We start from the raw sequence: 23,461 nt of genomic DNA, 5'->3' as shown, positions 1-23,461 counted from the left end.
ACGTCACATGGGCAGTGTGTCCTTGAAAGGCTGTAATGAAGGCGAGTATTACCCCTCAAGGTTGGAATGTAAAATCCCTTATCTAGATAGCCCACAGATACTCAGTATGGCCTTCAGCCCTGAAAAGGTTTGAAAATGTAAGCATTTTCCTTGTCCAACCCAAAGACCAGAAAAACACCTGGCCCACACAGAGTGAAGTGTCGTATGTAGATTAGGACAAATTCAATGCAGGATATCCCGGTAGATTTATCATGACTCAGGCAGGATTAAAAAAGGATTGTATAACCATGTTTGCATTTTTATAAAGATAAGAGTCTGTGTATTTACATTTTGAGTGAGCGATTAACACAAATGTTTTTCAGCTCCTTTCAAACAAAAGCCCTTGTGGGTCACTGACTACAGTATACCAGTACATTCTTCCCTTATTTGAAAGCCAGTTTAAAATGACTTCTTATTGTTATTATTAAAATAGTTTTCAAAATATGTAACTGTATGCACATACACATGTGCCTAACCTTAACCCTAATCCTAACCCTTCCCATACTCACTCCTGAACCATCACGACAGCCATGCAGCCAATCAAAAAAAACAATAACTTGTATGTCTTCCAAAATAAAAAAAAATGAGCTACACAATAGTAAGGGGACAGCTGTGTTTAATAAAACCTCACAGCCTCAGCCCAACGCAGATGTACATTACACAGACAGAAGAATTCCTTTATGGTTTAAAGTCCCGGAAAACCACAGAGGCTAATCCTATATTCGGTGAGGTCATTTGTCCAGTGAGAAGGTCTCTGGGGCAGTAGCAACAGCATAGCTGAGGTGTGAATGACTGCAGTGAAATTCCACATTGCAGTGAATAATCCTCAACACGCAGTTCTGCCAAAATCACATACTTTACCAACGGCATTTTACATGGTTTTGTTACGAAATACATATAAAATGTTACAAAGTGAAAAGCATATTTCTGAGACATGTAACCAAGGACCTTCATTAAAAGCATTTACATAATGTGCAACACTTCATCGTACATTTTGAAATATAAACCAATACCAGGACACAATATTAAAGTAATTATTTGATCATTTTATTAAAAACCTGTACTGTAATTGTGCACTTGTATCGTCTTCTACATCTTTTTTTATGAATCACCTTTTTTAATTTGAACAAAACCTAGTTTGTTTTGCACTGAAACTATAAACAAAACAGGTATTAATTAATTAAACTACTGATTTTTAAAACAAGGTATTTTAAAGAAACAGCTGTATGTACTGTGTGACCCTCCCTCTTAGCTCCCCCAACTAAAAAAAAACAAAACAAAACAGAATGACTTAATAATGACACACAATGAAGAAAGAGGAAGAATTTGGAAGTTGCAGATAAGGATCTGACTTCCTCTTCAGTATTATGGTATTTCTCTATTGCCAGCCACGTTTGGAACAGCATCCTTCAATGTCCACTCAATGATAACAATCTCATAATATGATCTGAGTCTAGTACAGCTTTCATGGGAGACCATACTTAAATCAACTGTTACAGATGTTTGATTGATGGTCCCTCAATAACCATGACTGGTTACTGAGACATAATGGTAAGGCTCACGTCAAGGAGGGTTGAGCAAAATGTTCTACAACATGTATCTAGTTTTAAAATCCACAGTCCATCGAATGGATTCCAATGCATTTCTTAGTGTCACTGTAACCACCCATGGATGATTCAAGCAGTTCATTCTGTCATAACATGTGTTGTGATTCCCATCTCTCACACACTCTTTTTTTTTCTTACCAATTCAATAAAACAAAAGCTCTCTCTCTCTCTCTCTCTCTCTCTCTCTCTCTCTCTCTCTCTCTCTCTCTCTCTCTCTCTCTCTCTCTCTCTCTCTCTCTCTCTCTCTCTCTCTCTCTCTCTCTCTCTCTCTCTCTCTCTCTCTCTCTCTCTCTCTCTCTCTCTCTCTCTCTCTCTCTCTCTCTCTCTCTCTCTCTCTCTGTGTGTGACAGGCACAGAGACACACACACATAACTTGCCAGCTGGTCTCTGTAAACATGTTAACTTTAGTTGTGTAACTGCAATAACCTTGAAGAAACAAACAGACTGCAAAACGGCACCAGCATTTCCATTCTACAGCTAGTCCGACTATGAGGGAGACAGGTACTGTATTTTACATTTTAAAAGGTTTGGAAGAAACATGTTTAGTGAAAGCCCCCTTCAAACAACCCTTAAATTCTGGATTTTTTTTGTTTGGCCTTTGCTAACCCTTACCTGATTTAAAAAAAGTGTCAGGTCTATTGGTAGTTTGTATTTAAGCCAATTCTAACATGCAGGGGCTTTGTAATGTGCAGTTTAGACTTGTTCTCTCCTGCCATCAATGTTGACAGCAGCTGTTTGATGTTTCTGAAAACACCCATTCAGCTTTTCTTAAGATATTAAAGCTTCACAGGCATGTAGAGGCATACCAGTTTGGCTTACTTCATCACACAGCACAGCTAATAACCCAAACAAGGCTATTTGATTAGTCATGAAATTCACTGCAACAAGTAGTAGGGAGCCGTGGTTTTAAAAAAGTACAAAAATACTTCAGACAAACACACAAAAAAAACGACTGTATATTCTTTGTGCAGGGAATGCACATATTGAAAAGTGATAAAGTGACTAAATTAGGGAACTAAGTCTGTGGGAGTCGAAGCCGAGGAATACAAATAAAAAAAAACAAAGGCAACAGAGCAGTGTGTACAGTATTCCTAAACCTGAGAGCTTGAAAGTAAAACGTGTCTGTATGAGCAGAGTGCAATCTCCGAGCTGGCATTTTACAGTGCTGCACAATTGCTTTGAGCCGACACAGACACAAGCAACAGCTTGCCTTGTCTTCAGCGATGCAATTACAAGATGTAAGGTGCTGCTGAAAATACTACAAGCATGCACGTTGCACCAATATCAAGCAGGGCAGGAAACAACCTTAAATATGAAGTACAGACATTGTGGTCATTCTAAAAACGCTATGTGCATTCCGATCACAGTGGTATGAACATCACTTTAATTGCATTTCAAAGCAACACCGAGTAGAGTCTGACTGGATTTCCCCTTAACGTGCAAACTGAAACCAATATTTTCACAGTGCAGTGCCAATGTCCACCAGGTAAGCAACACATTATCATTATAATATTTTATTTTTCATATTTCAAATTATTATTATTATTTGTCCTTGACAGCGTTCTTCAGTGCTCAATGTGACTTGGTTTTGAGATTCAGTACATTGAAAAGAACAGCATGAACCCAAGATTTCTCAAACCTTGAAGACAGAACGCCTTCGGCACTGCAACAGTCTACTGCACAGAACTGCACCGCGGCATTAGCAAGTCCCACCAGTACCTCCGACCATACTGTGGCAATTCAGAGGAGTTTCTTCTGCCAGGCAGCTGATTTTGCTGAGCAGGAGCTGAAAACAACACTGCTATACCAGCTATGATCCGCTGAGAAAGACTCCGGGCAAGATCAATAGAAGGTAAAGGGATGAGAGTGGATCACATGAATTATTCAGCAGTTCAATAGCAAAATATTACTGGATGCACAGAGTTTGCGGACCTCAGCAACTAAACTTGATTAATGTCAAACTTGTTGTGGGCTAACGCAGTCTTAGCACAATACTGTACTAATATTGGTCACTGAAGCCCCTTCCTTAACATTAACAATTACCGCAGATTGGTTCAGGCTTGCCAATACCAAAGGATTCTTAAACTTGGGTATAGCTTATTTAGTGAGAACAAACACATAAGCATGGGTCATAATGCAAACAGAAGAATCATAATGCAAATACTGTAATGCACTATAATTTATAACAGGATAAGGAGGGGAGGGAGGGGGTAGTGCAGGCATTGGGCTACACACACAGATTTAACACTGTTGCACTATAATACATTATTCACTGAGAAGTAGGAACCCTGCTCATTCACAGCAGCCCACAGACTGGCAGTGGGCAGAGCAATGGCACTGGGGTTGTAAAATCCTGGGTTCAAATTACCGCTCATCTGGTCACCTTACTGTACGCAAGTCAATAGACATCTGCTGTCAAAAAATAAAGTTGTCAAATCTAGTTTGAAAATTATAAGAGGATGTAAACAAATGGGACAGTCAACAGGACCTGTTGAGGGCCTAGATGGGCAAACGATAGAAGAATGAAATAAACAGACGCCGAGAAACGACAGCATCGTACACCTCAACAGAGATGACATGCTTTTGTAGGATGAGACAGTGATAGAAGTGAAACAGTAGACATCTTGCATCATTAAAAGATTGCTGTTGGCGAGGTATGTCTAAATTTAGTGTAGTTAAGCTTGTTTGCTTCTTTGGCGCGGTTGTGTATGAAACAAAAAGAACTTTGTTTCTCAAGGCTGGCACTTCATACTTTTCCCCCCAAGCTCACTACAGGCAGTAGTACAGCTTCTCAAAAACAACAAATATTTTGTACATAAAGATTGGTTCTGTGTTCTGGTAAACTAAAGCTTTAGACTTTGTATAAGGCTTTGTTATAAATATAATTATAAATGCAGTTTCGTGTAAAGCATCAGGCATCCTATTGGCCTGTACTCAGAAACGCCAAGCAGGAATATAAGCAAGCAAGCTGATAAGCCTTTGTTCAACATCACATAAAACAAATGTAACCCCAGTTCATGATCAGAATTGGTTTATAAAATATCTTCTTAGATGCTGAAGAGTTCCCCCAACCAGATTTTTTTGTGGTTATTAGAATAAATAACATAACTGCCTGCATTGATGCAATATAAATAGTTCCAAAGGTATAGTTAGTGCACTTGTCTGAATTAAGCAAAACAAAAAACATACATTGCACGGTTAATCTAATATACTGGCAAAAAGTGAAAAGTAGCAGTATTTATCATTCTGCTTAAACATGGTAGGAAAATTCAATTCAAACCATTAAAAATGTTATATTTAGAACCTCTTCAAGCAGAAACACTTTAGTCTGTTTGAAAACACCCTTCACTGTATCCTTTCTTCCTGTTGTGGATCAGTCTTGGGTTCCAAAACCTAACCTTTGCCCAACTGCGCTGCTGTCTCAAGTCATAAACAAGAAATGAAACTTCACTGTTCTGCAAAGCCAAATCATCTGCTTTAAGCAAAAATAATAAAATAATAAAAAAGTGTATTTTTCCTGCCAACTTTAGCTAAAGTAATACAAGACAGGAGTCTGTTCGTGTTAAACTTTGTGCACGTTGGAACAGACTGTTACCCAGTTCAAAGGTGGTACCCTATAAATTACAGTGCTGCTTTATTCTTAAAGCATAGGGTGCCAGTAAATGCATTATTCTGCAATGCATTTATTTTGAAGCTCTGGGATAGAAGTTGTAGATCCTGCAAATTCTATTCCATTTTCACACAGCATCCTCTATTTATTTGCACTAAGGCTCCACGTTAATCGCTGGGGAAAATCCCCAATTAACCAAATCCAGTGCTTGATTAATAACTTCAGCAGGCTGAACTCCTGGTTTCCTTTTTGTGCCATGTTTGTAATAGTGGGCCTCCTTTGTGCACACATGATTAAAGAATTGTAAGAAAATTCTGGCTGACGTTCAAACACTAATATATATATATATATATATATAAATTGAAAAGAGAGAGACACACACACAATCATAGCCTCTAGAATATGTTCCGTTAGCTGTTACTGTTGCTTGGAATCTATCCTCTTACCCACCCTGGGATTGGATTGCCTTATAAGGCAAGATTCTCAAGAATCAACAGTAAAGAACACTTAAATACAAGCGAGTTCTGCAAACCACATGGCCACCAAAAGGATCAGAAAGAACAAACCCAGAGTCTTGGAGCCAGCATTGTCTGTGCCTGTACCTGAATGGAGCTGACCCGAAGATTGCTTGTTTTCCAATAATTGAGCTTAGTAAGACTTAGTAAGAATTGATTTAGACTCAAGAAACCTACAACAGAGTGAATGCTTAGAGTAACAGGGGGGCGATAATTGATCTGTTTGTCTACAATTAATTGATCTGTCTGTTTTGATTCCTTTAGGATTAAACCTAGTCAACTGTAAAGTCCCGTTCAGCCACTTTATATAATGTTCACTGTTCATACATTGTACAAGGCAATATCACCTGCTCACAGATACCTATAGTATCAGCGAATATCCTCTACTCTAAGACACTAAACAATCTAGGAAGAACTTGCTCAAGAAACTGTACAGTATAATTTACATCCCGAGAGCTGTGAGGGAACGGGCCTGGAACCACTGCCTTTATGGCGTGCCAGAATTACACATGCCAAGATTGTGGGAACTTATTGCACACAGACATGTGACTTTACAAGACCCAAGACAACTTGTTTCTACAGTGCCGCGCCAGAACAAACACAGTTTGCTGGTCCCTTCTACTGTTTTTTACATTATTTTGTATTCATTTTATAGGATTTCCATTCTAAACCTGAACAACATGTACATTCTGCATCAGCTTTTCAGTTACACTCAACAGCAAACTGACAATTGCTACAAAACTAGCACAAACTAGGGTTTATTGTGTGCCGTTTTGTAACAGCACCCATTAGCTTTTCTCGATCCGCCACTGCAGACAGCCTCACATTCCCAGAAGACTTTGGGATTATATACAGAGCCTAAGGAATTCCTCTCATACCAGTGGAAATTTTAAACAGAACATATGTCCTGCACTCTTGCTTTTCTGCCTTCTAATCACTGATCACGAGACCAAGCTAACATTGAGTTGCAACTGCAGATGATCAAGTGATCTCTGTATCGTCACAGAAGTTCAAGCATAACTAGCGAAGAATGACAGTGACAAAGTCTGAGAATGCAACAGCTCATTTTTTCCATGGGTTCAAATGCCTGCTGGTGCAAAAGCAAATGTAAAACAATACAAGACTTCACCATACAGATGAGATGTACTGTAGCATCAATGAAAGCTCTAATCTTTATCCCAGTCAAGGCCTGCAATCGGTATGCAAATGATGTAGTTATGTGTTGCTACTCCATGTAAATAAGCAACATTTTCCTGAGGACGTGAAACAATGGGTTCTCATTGTCAGCGAATTTGCACTACATGTATTGTGCAGACCACTTCCTTTGACAGCGCGTTCTGATTAAAACACAGCCTTCAGAGACATCCACCCTTTGAACGGCTGCAGGCAAGGCATCGATGCTCCGTGGCACTGGGAGTGATGTTGCAGCCAAGGCAGGAGATAAGAAGGATCTTGATAGCGTCAGGGTAATGGCACAAGCAGCAACCGTCACACTCAATTACTGTAACGAAGCAGTAAATTACAAGAGTAGATGGGGACTCTGCAATTTTCAGCTTCTAATTGAAACTGCATTAGCATTGATCTGGGTGCTGTACCATACTATGGTTGTTTGAACCTAAGCTTAACCCCGTCAGGCTTGACATTAAATATCTGCAGTCCAATCTAGACTGTAGGTAATGGAATCCTGCTGTATAATGCCTTATAGCCCCCCATATAAACAGGATTCATATACTGCAGAAGTTTGTAAGTTCTTCTTCTAGCTGAGATTAAAGAAAATAGCAGTCTTTAATTAACTCCTATTTATTGATTGATTGATTGATTATAAAATGATAGAAAATGAGAAAAGCAAACCGCTTTATTGTGCTTAAAAGGTCATGAATAGTAGTACTTCAGTTGTTTGGTTCTAGTTTGATCAAATCAGCAGATTTTTTCCTCCTCCAAAAGAATGAGTTAATTAAGCTGGAGGAAATGCTTTGAAAAGCCAAATTATCTCCAACTAGCTTTAAGCTATTTCTAAACAGATATGATCTACAGGTAGCAACAGCAGAAGACCGGTTTTAGAGACTCCATTTCTTGTTTCAACGGATTTGCAAATATTTTCTTTTGTCTCTTTTTTTTGACTGTGACCTTTATTCGCTCAGCTCATAGTTTAAAACAAGACCTAAACACACATTTTATAAAGCACTTTTATTCTGTGAAGAACCACCGCACAACAGAACAGAAGGTACAAATGCTATAAAATAGGGAAAAAAAACTACTGAAATAACCTTTAAGAAGCAAACACAAGTAATCTTTTTTTTAAACCCTCCGGCTTCTATCTCCAAGTGGACTGCAGCTACTCTTGGTCTAAAAGTGAACTGTGACTAATTTTGTGCTTTCTGTATTCGCTGATATGATAGTACTATCTGGGCTTGTAAAACTCCACCCATACCGCAGTAGGTCTATTTTCAGCTACATACTTTAATTGCGCTTCACAAATCACAGGAATTAGCAAGCAATTGCTTACAGACGACATTACAATGAGGCCTGCTCTTCCAAATTCAGTACCAAAGCAGGCTAGGGAGAGTCTGTTATGCACATTAGTGTACCGTACAGATTTATTGTTTGAAAAATATAACCATGAAATGATCTCAAGTGTAACCTTATTTTCTCTTACAGCGAGTTGCATTTGAATGTATTTTCAGCAGGGAAAAGGAGATTCTATCAGGACAGAGTTTTTGTCCCGAAATGGAATTTTACCATCTGGGATGTGGATCTCCAGTCTAGTTCAGGACCTGCCTCGTATTTCCTCCAAGGGATATTCTCAGTGGGATACTGTTCTTGGACAGGACAGGAAGCCAGGAGACTCCCTGCTCTCTGCTCTCTCACAATGAGAAGTCTTCATGCATTACAAACCGTGTTTGTTTGGCATCATTGGAGCCGATCACAATTTCAGGATGAAATGCATGAAAGCATGAGAGCGGGCCTTACTGTCATTAATACCCAGCAAACTTTTGACCTGAAGTGTATGGAAAGGGTTTCTAAAATATCAAGTTAAACTGCAATTCAGGTGTGTTTCTCAAAGTATTGTTAGGAGCAAAAAAAAAAAAAACCAAGATTTTCTGTAAACTGGTGACATCTGTGCTCCTTGAACAGAAGTGTTTTGTTTTGTAATAATCGATTCGTTCCAGACATATGAAAAGAAAACAGGCTTTTACTAAAATAATCGCTCATGCAATGTAGACAGGGATGTTTCATCTTAAAGGATTTCATATATATTTTCTTGGCCCCGGTCAGGCACATTTCTGCAAACCAGTGACCCCGAGAAAGGTGAAGGACAAGGATGTGCAGACTTTGGTTCTATCCGAAGAGGAAACTTTTCCAAGAGATGGTAGTTGATAATGTTTGCAGTACAAATTGTCTGTCGTTGCAAGTTGCACAACTTCTAGTTATAAACATCGCAGCAATGCAAAACAAACATCTGAGGCAGAAACACCCTGCAGGATACAGGGCTGATGGTACTGAAAAAGCCTTGGGACACTAAAGACTTTTTAAAGACTTTTCAGTGCTGCAAGCATCAGTTTGAACCCTGTCCCCCACAAAATCTAATTGTATCCAATCTAATTTAGGACACGAAGACATGGATAGTCAGCGGACTGCACACATTTATTTTCAACTGTAATTGCAAACAAAAAGCATTCACATAAAAATGCCTTGCAAGCATTTTTACAGGGAATATGATGTGAATGTTATTACTCATTATATTTAAAACTAAACCTGCACTACTATGAAGTCCCAGTACTTCCATGGTGATTAGCGATAATAAACAAACACTAAATGTCATCCTTTCAGTCTCAACTCTCATTGACAATGGAGAGAGAGCAGTTTCTTTTTTTTTTTTTTTAAAAGAAAAAGACAACAGCATATGGGCACGCTGCATTGCCACAGAAACACTAGATCAACACAACACGCTGCAGAGTATCATGTATGAGACCTCCCCTCTCTGCAATGAAACTAGGGGCTCTAGCCATCCAGAACGCAGTCAGGTACCATCTGAATAATTCATTAGGAGTATCCACACAGTGCAGCCCTGGGACTGCATCGTCCTGCAGTGGAGACAGCTCCCATAAGGACCCAGCACACTGCATAAAGAGGAGAGGTGAGAGCTATTGTATTGGACAGGACAGACCCTGACAGCCAGTTCTATATATAAAAAAAAACAACAACATAGATTATATATATATATATATATATATATATATATATATAACCATATGATCAACTTTACTGAAATTCTTTAACACATGATCTAATAAATTGCGGGTTACTTGCTCAGAAAACTGCAGTGGCTTTGCTAATGCTAGCTCTACATGCTTTTCCTCAGGATACAAAAACAAAAAAAGGCCATGCCTGTTTTAGGCCCTAAGCCAAATGAACTTAGAGAAGTAGTAATGAGAGAATGCCTATTTGGTAATAGGGTAAAAGGGAGTTAGTCATTGGTACTAAACTAAAAACTTCATCAGTAAAAACACTGGGGAGCTAATCACAAATATAACGACGGAGCTAAGTAGACAACAGATATGCAAAATCAAGTCTCTGGTGAATTCAGGGAGCCTTTGTTTCTAAATGCATGTTTGGCTGACTTCACATACTGTAGTACATGCTCCTTTTAGAAAAGCCCATTACCCTATAATGAAAAGAGGATGTGAAGATAGGGGAAAAGAGGATGTGAAGATAGGGGAAATTTCAGCACATGGTTTCAACACCAGGGCTCTACAGCATCAAATGCATGTGGATCTCTTGACACCAGCAAGGCAGACAAGAGTCTGCTTTAAACAGCTCTTAATCACTCTGAAACACACACACACTCAGACACACCCGCACTCAGACACACACGCACTGCAGTTTGGATATAAGGATTAGATCCTGGCTTGGCCCAGGTTAAGAATTGCTGGAAAGTCAAATTATCAGGTGACACAAGAGGCGAGGTATCAAGTTAGACTACACATTTGTTATCTATTGAATATATTTGTTACCCAAGAAGAAACAGACTTGTTCCAACTTACAAAAGAAAATCACAGTTCAGAACTGTTTCATGTAGTGAATATTAAACATTTGGGACACAATATATCCTACACAGAATCATTCACATTCGCTCTTCTTGGTAAAGTGTCTGTAGAGATGTCTAAAGCCATGGAACAACGGGGGAGGGCGTCTGTTAAAAAGGCAACTAATGGTTATCCCATACAATGCAGAAAAAAGTCCAAGGGCAACAATCCAAGGTCAGCTTTGAACTAGTTTAAGTTTTGATCCTTGTCATAAAACATCTACAGAAGGGATTTTTTTTTTTTTTTAAACACATTCAGTTCAGTTAATTCCCACAATCACAGTTAGTTTCGATAACACGCGATCAAACTTTGCAGCACGTTTTTTTTTTTTTGCAGACGTTATTAGTGTATCATTACAGAAAGCTGCGATTTCCATTAGGTTGCGTGCAAAATAAACCTGCAGTGACTTATCTGTTGCTCTGGGCTTTTCTAGGAAAAAAAACTATAATATGTTAAAGCAGTCAAACTGCACTGTGGAGATCCGCTGAAAATCAGAGGAATGTCAGATGCTTTGAAATATTCAACACCACTACTGCCCTTTAACAATAGGATGCCTTAGTAAATATTCATGTTGTTAAAATGAAAAGATACCTTGTGGGCTCATTATATAAATGAGTAATAATCATTTGTTTGTACCACTTTATTATTAAGTTTTAAAACTGGGTGAAAGAAGTCCAAATAGATGGACAGGTTTCTCCATATACAACCAGATTCTATTAGGATACTCTTGGTGAAGAATGCAAGTACAGGGAGAGTATTACACATTCACAAGGAATGTACTTAATTCAATTCTGTAAACACTTAAACAAATCTGACTCTGGTAACCCTTAACCTACTGTAGAACAAATCGTCCTGCTAGACGGATGCACAAGAGTACCCACAAGGTCTCCTGCAGAACTGTCTGGACTGCAAGCCCCTTACATAGCCTTGCAAAGAACGAGCAGGCAAGGTTATTTAATGCATGAGGAACCATGCATTTACATAATGTGTCAAAAAAGGAAGTTAGGGAGCAGTAAGGAGAAAATCGGTAGTCCGCTGTCACCAACCACACATTCAGGACTTGGTTTACTCAGAATTAGGGGTATTAATCTATATTTTCTATTGATCGATTAATCACACCCTGTTTGCTAGTGATATGAAATTGTATTTAAAGACAATTACAAGTAAACCAAAATATTAACATTATGCTATTTGCTGCAAAGGTTTCATAATGTCAGCTAATGTTTAAAATACAGTACATGTATTTACTTATATGTAAATTTGACAGTTTGAATAGATTTGCTTACGTGTAATTGGAAGTTAGCCAAAGTGAGTCATTTAAAATATTAACTTAGTTTTTAAGTGCTGTTTTTGGTATGCCGTAAGTTTTAAAATGTCAGACTAACAAAGGTAACTTATTCAGAGGTATTATATTTAGGTTAGCTGGGGTTCAAATCCATCTTGCATCACAAGTGCAGTGAGGTAGGTGGTCTCAGTTCAGCCTCCACAGTGAAAACCAGTCCACACTAAAAGAGCAGTGAGGGATCACTCACCCTCACACTGCACCACATTTGAATGGAGTCGGTGCTGTAAGAGTGGGACTTTCATCATCAATAAATCTTCAACCTCCACAAAATCTAATAGATCTCATGAATTAATTTGCAGTGTTGTGAACAGAGAACTAAGTGCCATTGCACTGACACATACTTTGCACAGCTAAAGTATCTGACCTGAACTAATGGTATGTAGGAGTCTAGCAGGAGAGCAGCAAGATAAGACAGAAACTATGCAGCAGTGACAAGCCATTCCAACGTGACTAGCTACAGAAATGGCAAAACACTCTGATGAATGAATGAGTGCACCACTCCGGACCAGACTTCTTTGGGACTTTCGCTTGAACTGTAACTTTACTTTCCAGTCCACTGAGTCACTTCACATTGAATGCAAAATATTAAACATCTTTCCACAGCCATTTGAATAAGTAATGTATATCGATTTACATTGTTAATATTTCGTCTTTGGTATCTTATTATTCAAATGTCCTAATTTATTACAGTCAATGTTGTACAGTTATAGCATGCAAACAAGAAAGGGTTCCTTCCCTATGTATTTTCTGTTAACAGTGAATGTTGGTCCCCATGTAGTAGTATCAAAATTGCACCATGTTTTGCAAACACATTTTATTATATCATCCTGAACCACAATGGATAACAGCATCATAGAAACTGGGGTTCATTTTGAACAGCTAAAGCAAAGGGGCTCTGTAGAATAAAACTGACATCAGTGAACCAAGGAGAAAAACAAAGGCAGATTTCACATAACTGATAATTGGCTGGATGGCAGGTCATATTTTTGCCAGGGATGTTGTTGGACTTGGGTCACTCTTTGATTATTATTATTACAGGGATGGAAATAAGACTCCTATTGCATAGCAGTTTCACCCATTCCAGGTTTTACTATGAGCTTGATCAGCCACGGTTTATAGGTACCAAGCTCAGGTGTGTGTTATTAAACTCATAGTAAAACCAGGAATGGATCAAACTGCAGCTATGCAATGGGAGTCTTATTTCCATCCATATTGGGCAGCAGTGTGGAGTAGTGGTTAGGGCTCTGGACTCTTGACCGGAGGGTTGTGGGTTCAATCCCAGGTGGGGGACACTGCTGCTGTATCCTTGAGCAAGGTACTTTACCTAGATTACTCCAGTAAAAACCAAGCTGGAGGCATCTCTTGGTTGGTTCTGGTGAAAGCCTGTTTCTCTCCTAGGCAGTGCTGGAACTTGAATCCATGAACTGCTTGTGCAGAAGAGGAACACGCAGGATTACTGCTGTGCTCAGCTCAGTCTAATCCATCTATTTGGCAAAAGTAAAGAGGAGCAGTGTTTACTTGCTGGTAGAGAGCGATGGACGCATGGCATGCAAGTGTGATGATCTCCACTGTGTCGGTAAACACAGAGAAACTGCGCAGGATGCATTCCAAACAAGTCTGGCAGGCAGTCGTCATCATGCTTCACTCAGGGGAACACCAGCTGCTTAGTTTCCTACTTGAGGCAGGGAAAGTCTGACATCATTGGACAGGATCAAGAGCAGTCTATGTTACTCCTAATTCCTTCATTCCAGGACTTCATTGACTGGCCAATAGAAACTGCACACCATCTGACAATTCATTTGATTAGGCCACAGTGTTCAGATATTAAGTGGAACACAAACTCCAAGAGTGACCCATAGGATTCAGTGGAATCGTATTCCTAGAGGGACAGTGTATGTCCCTAAGCCATTCCTAACCAACTTTACTAACTGAAGGTCCTCATTTCATTAACAGGAAGACACACTGTACTACACCGTGTTTCTCACCTGAAATAGAACTGGAAATTCTCAACAACACATGTGGGCAGATGAGCTTCATGACTGAGGTATCCGACGTATCTAGCAGAATACCTTTACTGGAAATGTTCCAAGAAGCATTCCTACAATGTGACTCGATCTGTTTGTGTATTCCAGTCACAGAACATTGAGTACAACACAAACATTTCTGATTTGTAAAAGTTTCTGGTCGTTGGATTTGAACCTACAATCTCTCAATTCAAATGGTTACGAAGGGCTTGTGACTTCAGTAGCAACACTTCAGGTAACCAGCTCCTGTTCAATGCACAGCCTAATGACAGCAGTGTTCACCACCCTTGTTATACGTGTACTGTTGTACATTGCACTTGAAGCCAGCTTATAAATATTTTGCACCATGGTAACACCCAGTGAGATGGAAGCACTTGCTAATAAATATTTACTGTGTGTGAATACAGTCTCGATTTGTTCTGGTCTAGAATCGACATACATTTGGTGTTCAGTTACCAAAAACACTTCCATTCCCTCGGCCTTATTCAAATGTTGTGGCTCATCATGTCAGCTCTTACCTAGGTTCATGTAAATACAGCAATCAGTAGATGAAATGTTCACTCAGAGGTATTCCATCTAGGATGTCTCAGGCAGAACAGAGTAAATTTGGCTTGATACAGTTGTTTAGAAGCTAAGACATGGGAATATGCCATTCCTTTGGGTGAAACTGACACTACTGTACGGCTGCATTTTGGGAACATATTTAAGAAATCTTAAAGTATACAGCTACTTACACCTTGGCTCACTTTTACGCTCGTATAATCTATGCGTTAAATTAAAAAAAGAGGGGAAACCTAAAACCTGTATTAATTGTATCCAATATATTTATTTCGTTTATAACCATAAAGAAACATCAAGTGTCACTAATATTGCCATCCCTGTCAGTTCCGTGTAATCAACACATTCTTAAAATCACTTCTGTTTCTCCAATACCCAAACATTGCAGAACTAATTAATATAAATGCAAAGTTTCTATGCAATAACACCGTACTGTTTTTGTGGGATGATGCAGTCAAACTAATTATGCACTAACTAGTAGCATAAAACTAATAGTGTGATTTAAATATACAAATATCAAACCCAGTTTATAGTACTTTGCTGAAAACGGATAATCATAGTGTGTTTTCATTTCTTCAGCTTCAATTCTAATTCATATTGTAAATGACGAAGTTTCAAGAAAAGTTATTTTTGCAACCACAAACATAATGCGCATTGCTACAGTACGCTTTCCAATCGAGGAACAACATAATTAAGTTCGTCATGAAGTCTGAAATGACTTTCAGTCGTGATCCATAAAGTTGCTCATTAAGAAACACACAAAGTCCGCTTAAAATGAAATGCAGCGCCTCTACTGTAGTGTGCCCACTCCACTAGTAAACCATAAAACAAGTACTGTACTTGCCTGCCAACATGTTGGTTAGCTAGCTGCTTCATCCGATTGAACTGTTTCTTCATTTTCTTTTCTTTTTTCTTCCTCGGTGCAAAAAAGAGAAATGTTTGATGTGATATCCTTTCTCAGATTAGAGTCCAGAAGGTCTTATGTGGCATTGTATCCTGTATCCGGGGCCAGCAGGTAGTGTCTTTTAGCGGTCCTGTACTACCGATCAGTTTCTCCCTCTGTGTTGTACAAGTACTGCTGCCCTCCCCGCTGGTTGTTCTACTGCACTGAAAAGCCGAGGCATAAACACACCTTAACTGAGCTAGCAGGAAGCATAGCGATCTCTATGGCAGGAAGTGACTTTAGTATCCACTTCCCTATACAAAAAAACTGAGAAACTGTTAAGCGTGAGAGCGGAGAAAAGAGAGCCCCGTTGTACTATTAATCAGTACTTAGTCTTTATGAATATTCAGTAGCTGTTACGAAGTATTGGGATGGTTTTGCTCTGAATTCAAATGTGATTGTCAAAGGAAACACGATTGCATGCTTTCTGAGATTTTGAAATCTCAACTACAGATTGTTTTGTTTCCATTATAATATAACTAGTTACAATTGTAGTTACGTAGCTATACAATACAGCAGAAATCACGTGGCTGTTTAAAAGTATTTCAATGCAAATTGTTATTTTTACTGTGCAAAAGATATTCAATAAATAAAACAAATGGCAGATAGTCAAACTTGTATTTATTTGCTACTTAATTTTATACATGCAGTTGATTTAAGCTTTACTGCGGTGTACTTAGGTTAAGAGGGCCAAAATATGTTTGCAACGGACGAATACAAAGTTAACTTTTGCATTAAATCCCTGAGCAAGTAGATGAAGCACGCCCTCTCGTGTTCATATGGATACATACGCTTAATCTTTTGAGATGTGTTCTGTGTAGGCTGTGTTATTTATACTGTGTTATTGTGCTGCTGAATAGGGGGAACCAAACTACGCGTAAGCATAGTATTTTATGCAATCATTCAGACTTTGTATCACTTAAAAAAAAATAAAAAAAAAGCCGTGGCAGTTTAAAAGTATTTCAATGCAAATTATTATTTTTACTGTGCAAAAAAAAAAACAACAACAAAAAAAACATTACAGATAGCACTTCGACTTGTGAAAAGGTGGTGTTTGTGAGGTGGTCCATTTGACAAGCTTAGCGTTCCACCAATATTGCCCTTGGTGCATGCTGTTTTATGCACTGCTAGTTGTAGACACACGATTTCACATAGCGATGTGTGGTTGTGGTCATTCTAGTTCTGGCTGCAGTAGAAAATGCCAAATTCCCATTGATTAAAGACTTAGATGCAATTCAAGGTTTCTTCCATCCTCAGTCTGTGAATAAGAAGTTGAACAGTCTCTTCTGTATACAGTAGTAGGTACAGTAATATAACGTGGCAATGTAAGAACATTCAGGTAGATTTTTATGAGGGCGTTCTGTGCATTGCACACATACACACGTTTTGAAGTGTCCTCCAAACCCTCAAAGCAGCTCTGAGCAGCTACACATGAATATGTAACGCAGCTGATACTATCCCATCTCGTTTTTTAGCTTTGCTACCAGTAAAGGCTATTAGAAGGACTCATATATCCAGTATTTTGTGAGGCAGCGTGGAGAAAGAAAGGCTCCTGAAATCAGTGCGTTGTGTTTATTCGTGCATTACTCCCATCTAGTGGCAGCCTTTATTACTGTTTGTTATGCTAACTGGGTCAAGTTTTAGCGAGGTACAGCATTCACTTTTTAGACATGTATGGGGATTCTAATTGGATGCATGGGATAACACTATTGTCTAAAGCATGGTCTAACATTCGGACAAATGAAAGCACGGTGTGCATTTTAATGGTCAGGTTTGTAGTTTCTGTTGTTTAAAACCAAACTCCTTTTTGCTCTCAGGTTATTATGCTCGGGTGCATGAAGTGAATCTCCTACTTGATGCCTTTTTAAGGAAAAGAATGCAACTGTCAGGTTGTAAATCTGGGTGCTGGTCTGGACACAACATTCTGGAAATTAAAGGCAACCTTGTAGATAAAATTCTATCTTTATATTTCATAAACATAAACCTGCCATTGCATAGCAGTTTGATCCATTCCTGGTTTTACTGTGAGTTTAATACGACACACCTGAGCTTCTTACCTGGACACATGGCTAATCAAGCTCGTAGTAAAGCCTGGAATGGTTTGTTTATTTGCTGTAGTGTACATGCATTAGATTTTATTTAAGGCTCTTAAATGAGATGTTCTATGTAAAACTTTTCATCAATTGGGTTTGTTTTGTAGGATGCAAACTTTCAGCCCAAAAATACTTTCAAGTTGACTTTTTCATGATTGTTGCAAGGAATTATTATTATTATTTTTTGCATACTCTTTGTTTTGTTAATGACAAGTACCACACTGTGGACAGTGGAGGGCAGGGATGTGTAAAAGCACTTTCTTCCGAGCAATTAGAAGTTAATTTATACAGTTTATTATAATCTGTTGCTAGTTCTAAAGCTGTTTTCCTGTGTTTTATAGTACAGTTATTGTCATGTGACTGAGTAAAAAAGTGACCTTTTAAACCCTTTGAAGGCAAACTACTAAAGTTTGTAAGATAGTTAGTACTTACAGCTGATCATATAACTTACGGTTAGTAAATGTTTCAGTTTTTTAACATTGATAAGAGCACAGGGTTGTTAAAAGAGATAATCATTACATACCTGCATGTTGTTTACCACACTCTTACCTCGACACAGAGTGAGTTCAACTTAATTAGAATCTCATGGTAGTGAATAAAGGGATCCACTATCAGTTTTCACAATGACCTTTGTTTAGATACAGTATTGTTATTGTATTTCAATTACCTAAGTGCCAGGAATGTAAGCAATAAAGCACCTCACTAAATCTGATCACACTTATCACTGTTACCTTACCATGATTTACCAATGTCATTTTCCATACAGCTATACAAGAGGATACATTTCTTTAACACGTTCGGAGAAAATTAAACAGACTGGTTCTGAAGACCAGGACTGGGTACCCAGCTACAGATAATTTGTATCCTTTACTGCCAATTGTATTTTCTTGAAAAAATGTGTTTATAAGAGAGAATAACCAGAAACTACAGAGCAGTTGAGTAGGTAATGGACCAGTTGTGAAGTTGTCATTAGACTTTCAGATTTGTTTTGAACCAATTTTTTGGTTTAATCAATTACTGATTAAAAGCCCACTTTCTTTAAAAATATTAATAAATAATTTACACCCTGCAACACTGCAAGAGATAGAAGGTGCTGTTTTAATTCCAGTTTTCAATGGTGGTTTATTACACATTATTGATTGATATTTTACAATTGAATATATCTGTGGGTTTTTATCGTGGGAGAAACATATCCTGCATGCCAGGATTGTTTAGTAAATTATGCAGATAGTTTAAAAGAATTAGGTAATATCAACAATTTTACATTTTAAAATATAAATGAATATTCTCAGCAAAGGGGAGACTTCTGGCTGTTCAGATGTTAGTATTATTGTCGCACCTACATTTTTGTCAAACTTGCTAAGGTCATTCCTTTGCCCAAGGGTTTTAGATTTCTGGCTTCTCCTTTAGCCGATTACCAGAATTTGATGGAGCTTTGCATGGCTATTTGTTATAAGAAGTCATTGCTGCTTCTTGTAATTACAAGGGATATGTAAGTTTTCTGACAAACCTTTGAATCTCTGTTAGAATCTATATGTATCGCATATTTCTTATTCTGAAAAATAAATCTATTATATTGATGTTATCAAATCCTGGTCATTAGAGAACCGCGCCTGTGTGCTTTAATAAAGGTCGTTGTCATATGCTTTATTCTTCAGATTGCCAACGCTGTTTGTGTTGGACTGCGTGCTGGTCGACATGACTCCGGAGCAGTCTTCAAGGCTGGTTAAGTGGGTGGCAGATACCTTTCACACTGCCATGTTCATAAACTACCAGCAGGTAGAAATGCAACCTCGGAACTGACTTTGCCTTTCAGCTCCTTTCAGAAGTGCAGAATTCAGCCTGCAGGTGGCACTTGCTGATAAAGTACCCACTACCGTAGAAAGTTAAAATTGCTGTTGTATATCCATCACAATTCATTTAATGAGCCCCACATTTCTTCAGATAAGCAATTACATATTGTACATGTGCTACTTTCGGGAAAATCAGCCTTGTTTTATTTTGGAATGTACTCCAAAGCTAAGACAACATTTTGTTTCAATACTCAGAAAACATTTCTAAGCTGTTCTGGTTTTAGGTGAACATGGCAGATCGCTTTGGGCAGATCGCTTTGGGCAAAGAAGGCAATGCAACCTGGCAGGAGTAGGTCTGTAGATCACTTGAGTCTCAGGTTAGTGAATGGATCATCATTAAAACGTTAATAAATAAACGAGCCCAGATGTTTTTCCAGTGGGGACATGATGCAGAGTAGTTTTATGATTCAAGGGTGGATTGTGAACTGGCCTGGATCTTAGTTTTGTGCTCTAAATAGTATGCACTGCTATTTCCTTTCTACTGTGGTCATTAGTACCATGAAGAACTGGACAAACTGTGCTATTCCTGGGTACAGAACGTAGGAAAGTTGCACGTGCTGGTTGTGTCTGTCTTGGCAGCTGCTGTGGTTTTCAATGCGGGTTTCTATATTGAATGAAATCATGTTTTTTTTGTTTTTTCAGAAAGGTTTTTATTGGCTGGCTGGGAAAAAGCTGATGCACTTGATATGGTGAACGTATAGAACATCCTTGCGCAACATGACGTGGGAAAGTAATTATTAGAACATACTTCATTAACATGTATTCACTTTCAACGGGTCAAAAAAACGAGTTTATCAGTACCGTGCCTTTTTACTGATAATGGGAAAATTACATTGCCACTCTTTTTGCTTACCCTGCAACTTTTATGTAAAGGGAGATGAGCCTTATGGAATCTGTCTTGTTAATACCAAGATAAGACAGTATTGTAATTCTGGTGAAGAGAGAGGGAAAAAAAAAAAACAATAACAGGTGGCACCTGCTGTTTGGAACCACTGACCCAGGAATTGTGTTTAGCTTTCAATCAGTAACTCTGAGTTATGGTACTATCAGTAAACTTTGAGATAATTTTGAAAACGTACTAACCTTGATCACTGCAGGACTCAGTTGCCAAACTGTAATGACCCTGCTTTATGTAAGAACATATAATAAAAACAAAGCAGCATCTGTTTCCATCTCGTTGAATGACAAATGACTAACGTTCTTGACATTCAAAGCTAGACTAGTTTCAACCCCACATGTTCCGCTTATTAACCTCTGCCAAATTGTAAAATGCTACTACTGTATGTCTAAATGAATTTGATCCTGCATGGCATTGATGGCAGGCTGTTATGCATGGCTGCTATCGTTCATCCTTAAACTCATTTACAAATTACAGGAAAGTAACGAAACTACTTTTTTAAGTGTGAATACTTGCAGACGATTTAAAACTTAATAGCATGCTAATGGATTGTTTTGTATAACTAACTTTAAATAAATCACATTTTATATGGCTTCCTTATTGTTTTAACCAGCTGAGCCTAATTATACTCTATAATTTTTTCTTTTCAACTTTTACTCAGGAATGTTCTCCAGGAGAAAGATAATTTTTCTTCTAAACATCGCAGTGTATCCAGATCATGATCCTGATGCACTGCTATCCTTAAAGACATTGCTTTATGGCCCTTGATGTGTGATTACAAATGTCAAAAGAGGTCAGTATGAGGTTTAAAAATATAAAGGTGAGATACAAACAACATGTGACACAGTAAAGATAACGTGATGTATTTTTTGTGCGTTATGTACATTTTCACTTTGTAACAGGATAGAACGGCTTAGGTATTTGGATGAAAGGGAACTTCTCCAACAGCTGTTGCAGCATTACTGCATCTGCTGGGCTACGAAAGACAAGCTGACATTGAGATGTATGTATATATATATATATATATATATATATATATATATATATATATATATATATATATATATATATATATATACAACACTGCATCAATATTCCCTGTTTTATGGTGCTATTCAATCAAACTTTCAGTAACAGCTTTAGGGTACTGTTTGTCTTTCATATCAAGTCATGGATATTATAGTTTCCCTTCTTTATTTTTCAGGTCTCTAAGAAGTGGCCTTTTAATTATTTTGAAAGAAATGGAAACAGCACTTTTATCACGGAAGAACAGCTGTTACTGCATGTCTGGAAATGCTGACTACTTGTGCCTAACTGACTTTTTTCAGCTGTTGCCTAAGTAATATTTCAGTTACAATAAAACCAGATGAAACCCTGATAAAGGCCTGAGAAATCTTTTTTGTTCTTTATTAGAATGCCTTTTTTCTTTTTGAACATGATTTTATTACTTCTAAGTACTGTTGCTATATTTTGGCAGAATGAGCTAAATTGTTTATATACCTAAAAATATGGAATTGATTTATCTAAATTATACTGTGCAATATAACATGTTCACAACTTAATTGGTCACAGTTTATGTAACAGTGCCAATAGACCCTGAACTAATACTGCTGCAATAATAATTAAAAAAAAGAGTTTTGTTTTTCAGTATTATTGTTGACTTAAAATAACTCAAGGTTAAAAAGTTGTTGGGATACATTGTTGGTGTGCAAGTAGAGGATGAAGGGGGACCTTGAGTCTCCATCCCATTTTATCTTTTGGCTTTTATTTCCCAGACTGCCTTTACATGTGGTAGTTTTGTACTATTGCCAACTGAGAGCTAAATTGAAACCACCAAGTTGATTTTTACTTTTTCAACCCAACTGATTCTTATTTAACCAATGACCCAAGATTTAGTACTGTAACCCGGGCCCCTTTGTTCCTGCCAGTCGTCTTAGGGATCGTATTGGACAACCTTGCCCATTGAACACCTTTGATAACAGGTGTAAATTACAATCAATTACCAGTATGTGGAAGTCACATTCAGATTGTGTTTGTCTTGGCATGCTCCTCTTGTTTTCAATTCATGTAAACTTATGGACTCTCCTTCCTAGAATCCTACTGGAAAATGACATTGTAGTGCATTTTAGAGCGAACCTCTAAATACAGGAGTACGAACCCCTTTGGCATGGATGTTGTTCATAAGTCTGAAATGTCCGTAACTCTGAACATTAGTTTTCAATTGTTTTAATAGATGTGTACACCTGCTATCTACAGCCTTAGTCTAGACAATAATAAAAGGATACAGTACAGCAATGCAATACTCATATTGTTACGATTCTAAAGTCTTTAAAACTGTACTATAAATAGAAAAATGCTGAATTTAAGTTACCATTGAAATAGTAACTGTAGCAGAAAGAAGGAAAAATTTGTTTAAATGTGCCTAGTAAAATTGCTCGTACTTGCTTTGAAATCTGCTTCACCTTTGTCTGGATACATTTGTTGGCACAGTAATTTTGCCTTCATGACCAGCACGCTGCTTATAGGAGTGGTTGCATTGCATGCATGGTTGAGTGAATTGCATACTTCCAGATAAAAGTGGGGTGTTCAGTAGACTGGTAAGTTTGGTGTTTGTATAGGTTCTACTGGCTCATTGGAAAATCACTGGATCTTCACAAAGTCACATCAAAAACATGTATCTCATTTGGAGCTTGACACCATTCGTGAGAGGTGTGCTATGTTAGTATTTGTTTCATTGTTTCACTTTAAAGTAGCTAACAAAATACTTTATAAAATATATATATATTCACACATTTGTTTGTTTCATTTGTATAGGAATATTCTATATGCCTGTATTTCATTTATCAATACTGTTGATTTTTCATGTCCAAGGCCATATTGATTTATGGT

General features: G+C 38.0%; 1 protein-coding gene and 1 long non-coding RNA gene across 8 annotated transcripts in view; one reads left to right on the top strand and one right to left on the bottom strand.

The window, feature by feature from the left end:
• Positions 1 to 15,999, bottom strand: part of LOC117418101 (rho GTPase-activating protein 17) — a 47,917-nt gene extending 31,918 nt beyond the window's left edge. For 3 of the 5 annotated variants that reach the window (XM_034030695.3, XM_034030696.3, XM_034030694.3), the window contains exon 1: positions 15,630 to 15,999. In XM_034030695.3, coding sequence (XP_033886586.2) covers positions 15,630 to 15,682 — 53 coding nt within the window. In that variant the 5' untranslated portion in view covers positions 15,683 to 15,999. The remainder of the gene's footprint in view (positions 1 to 15,629) is intronic. The other 2 variants (XM_034030693.3, XM_034030697.3) reach the window with 2 other exon arrangements.
• LOC117418332 (uncharacterized) lies at positions 1,733 to 21,981 on the top strand. Of its 3 annotated transcripts, none has more exons than XR_009330813.1 (7): positions 1,733 to 2,147; positions 3,206 to 3,498; positions 18,588 to 18,660; positions 19,480 to 19,991; positions 20,317 to 20,404; positions 21,234 to 21,365; positions 21,777 to 21,981. It is a non-coding gene; the product is annotated as an uncharacterized LOC117418332 (long non-coding RNA). The 3 variants fall into 3 exon arrangements; XR_009330812.1 differs by having other exon boundaries at positions 18,588 to 19,600; positions 19,899 to 19,991; XR_009330811.1 differs by having other exon boundaries at positions 18,588 to 19,991.
• The last annotated feature ends 1,480 nt before the right edge of the window (positions 21,982 to 23,461 follow it).

Source organism: Acipenser ruthenus, chromosome 13, assembly GCF_902713425.1.
Source record: "Acipenser ruthenus chromosome 13, fAciRut3.2 maternal haplotype, whole genome shotgun sequence".
Classification (NCBI taxonomy): domain Eukaryota; kingdom Metazoa; phylum Chordata; class Actinopteri; order Acipenseriformes; family Acipenseridae; genus Acipenser; species Acipenser ruthenus.
Note: the sequence above shows the minus strand (reverse complement) of the source record. Positions and strands in the feature narration are given on the sequence as shown.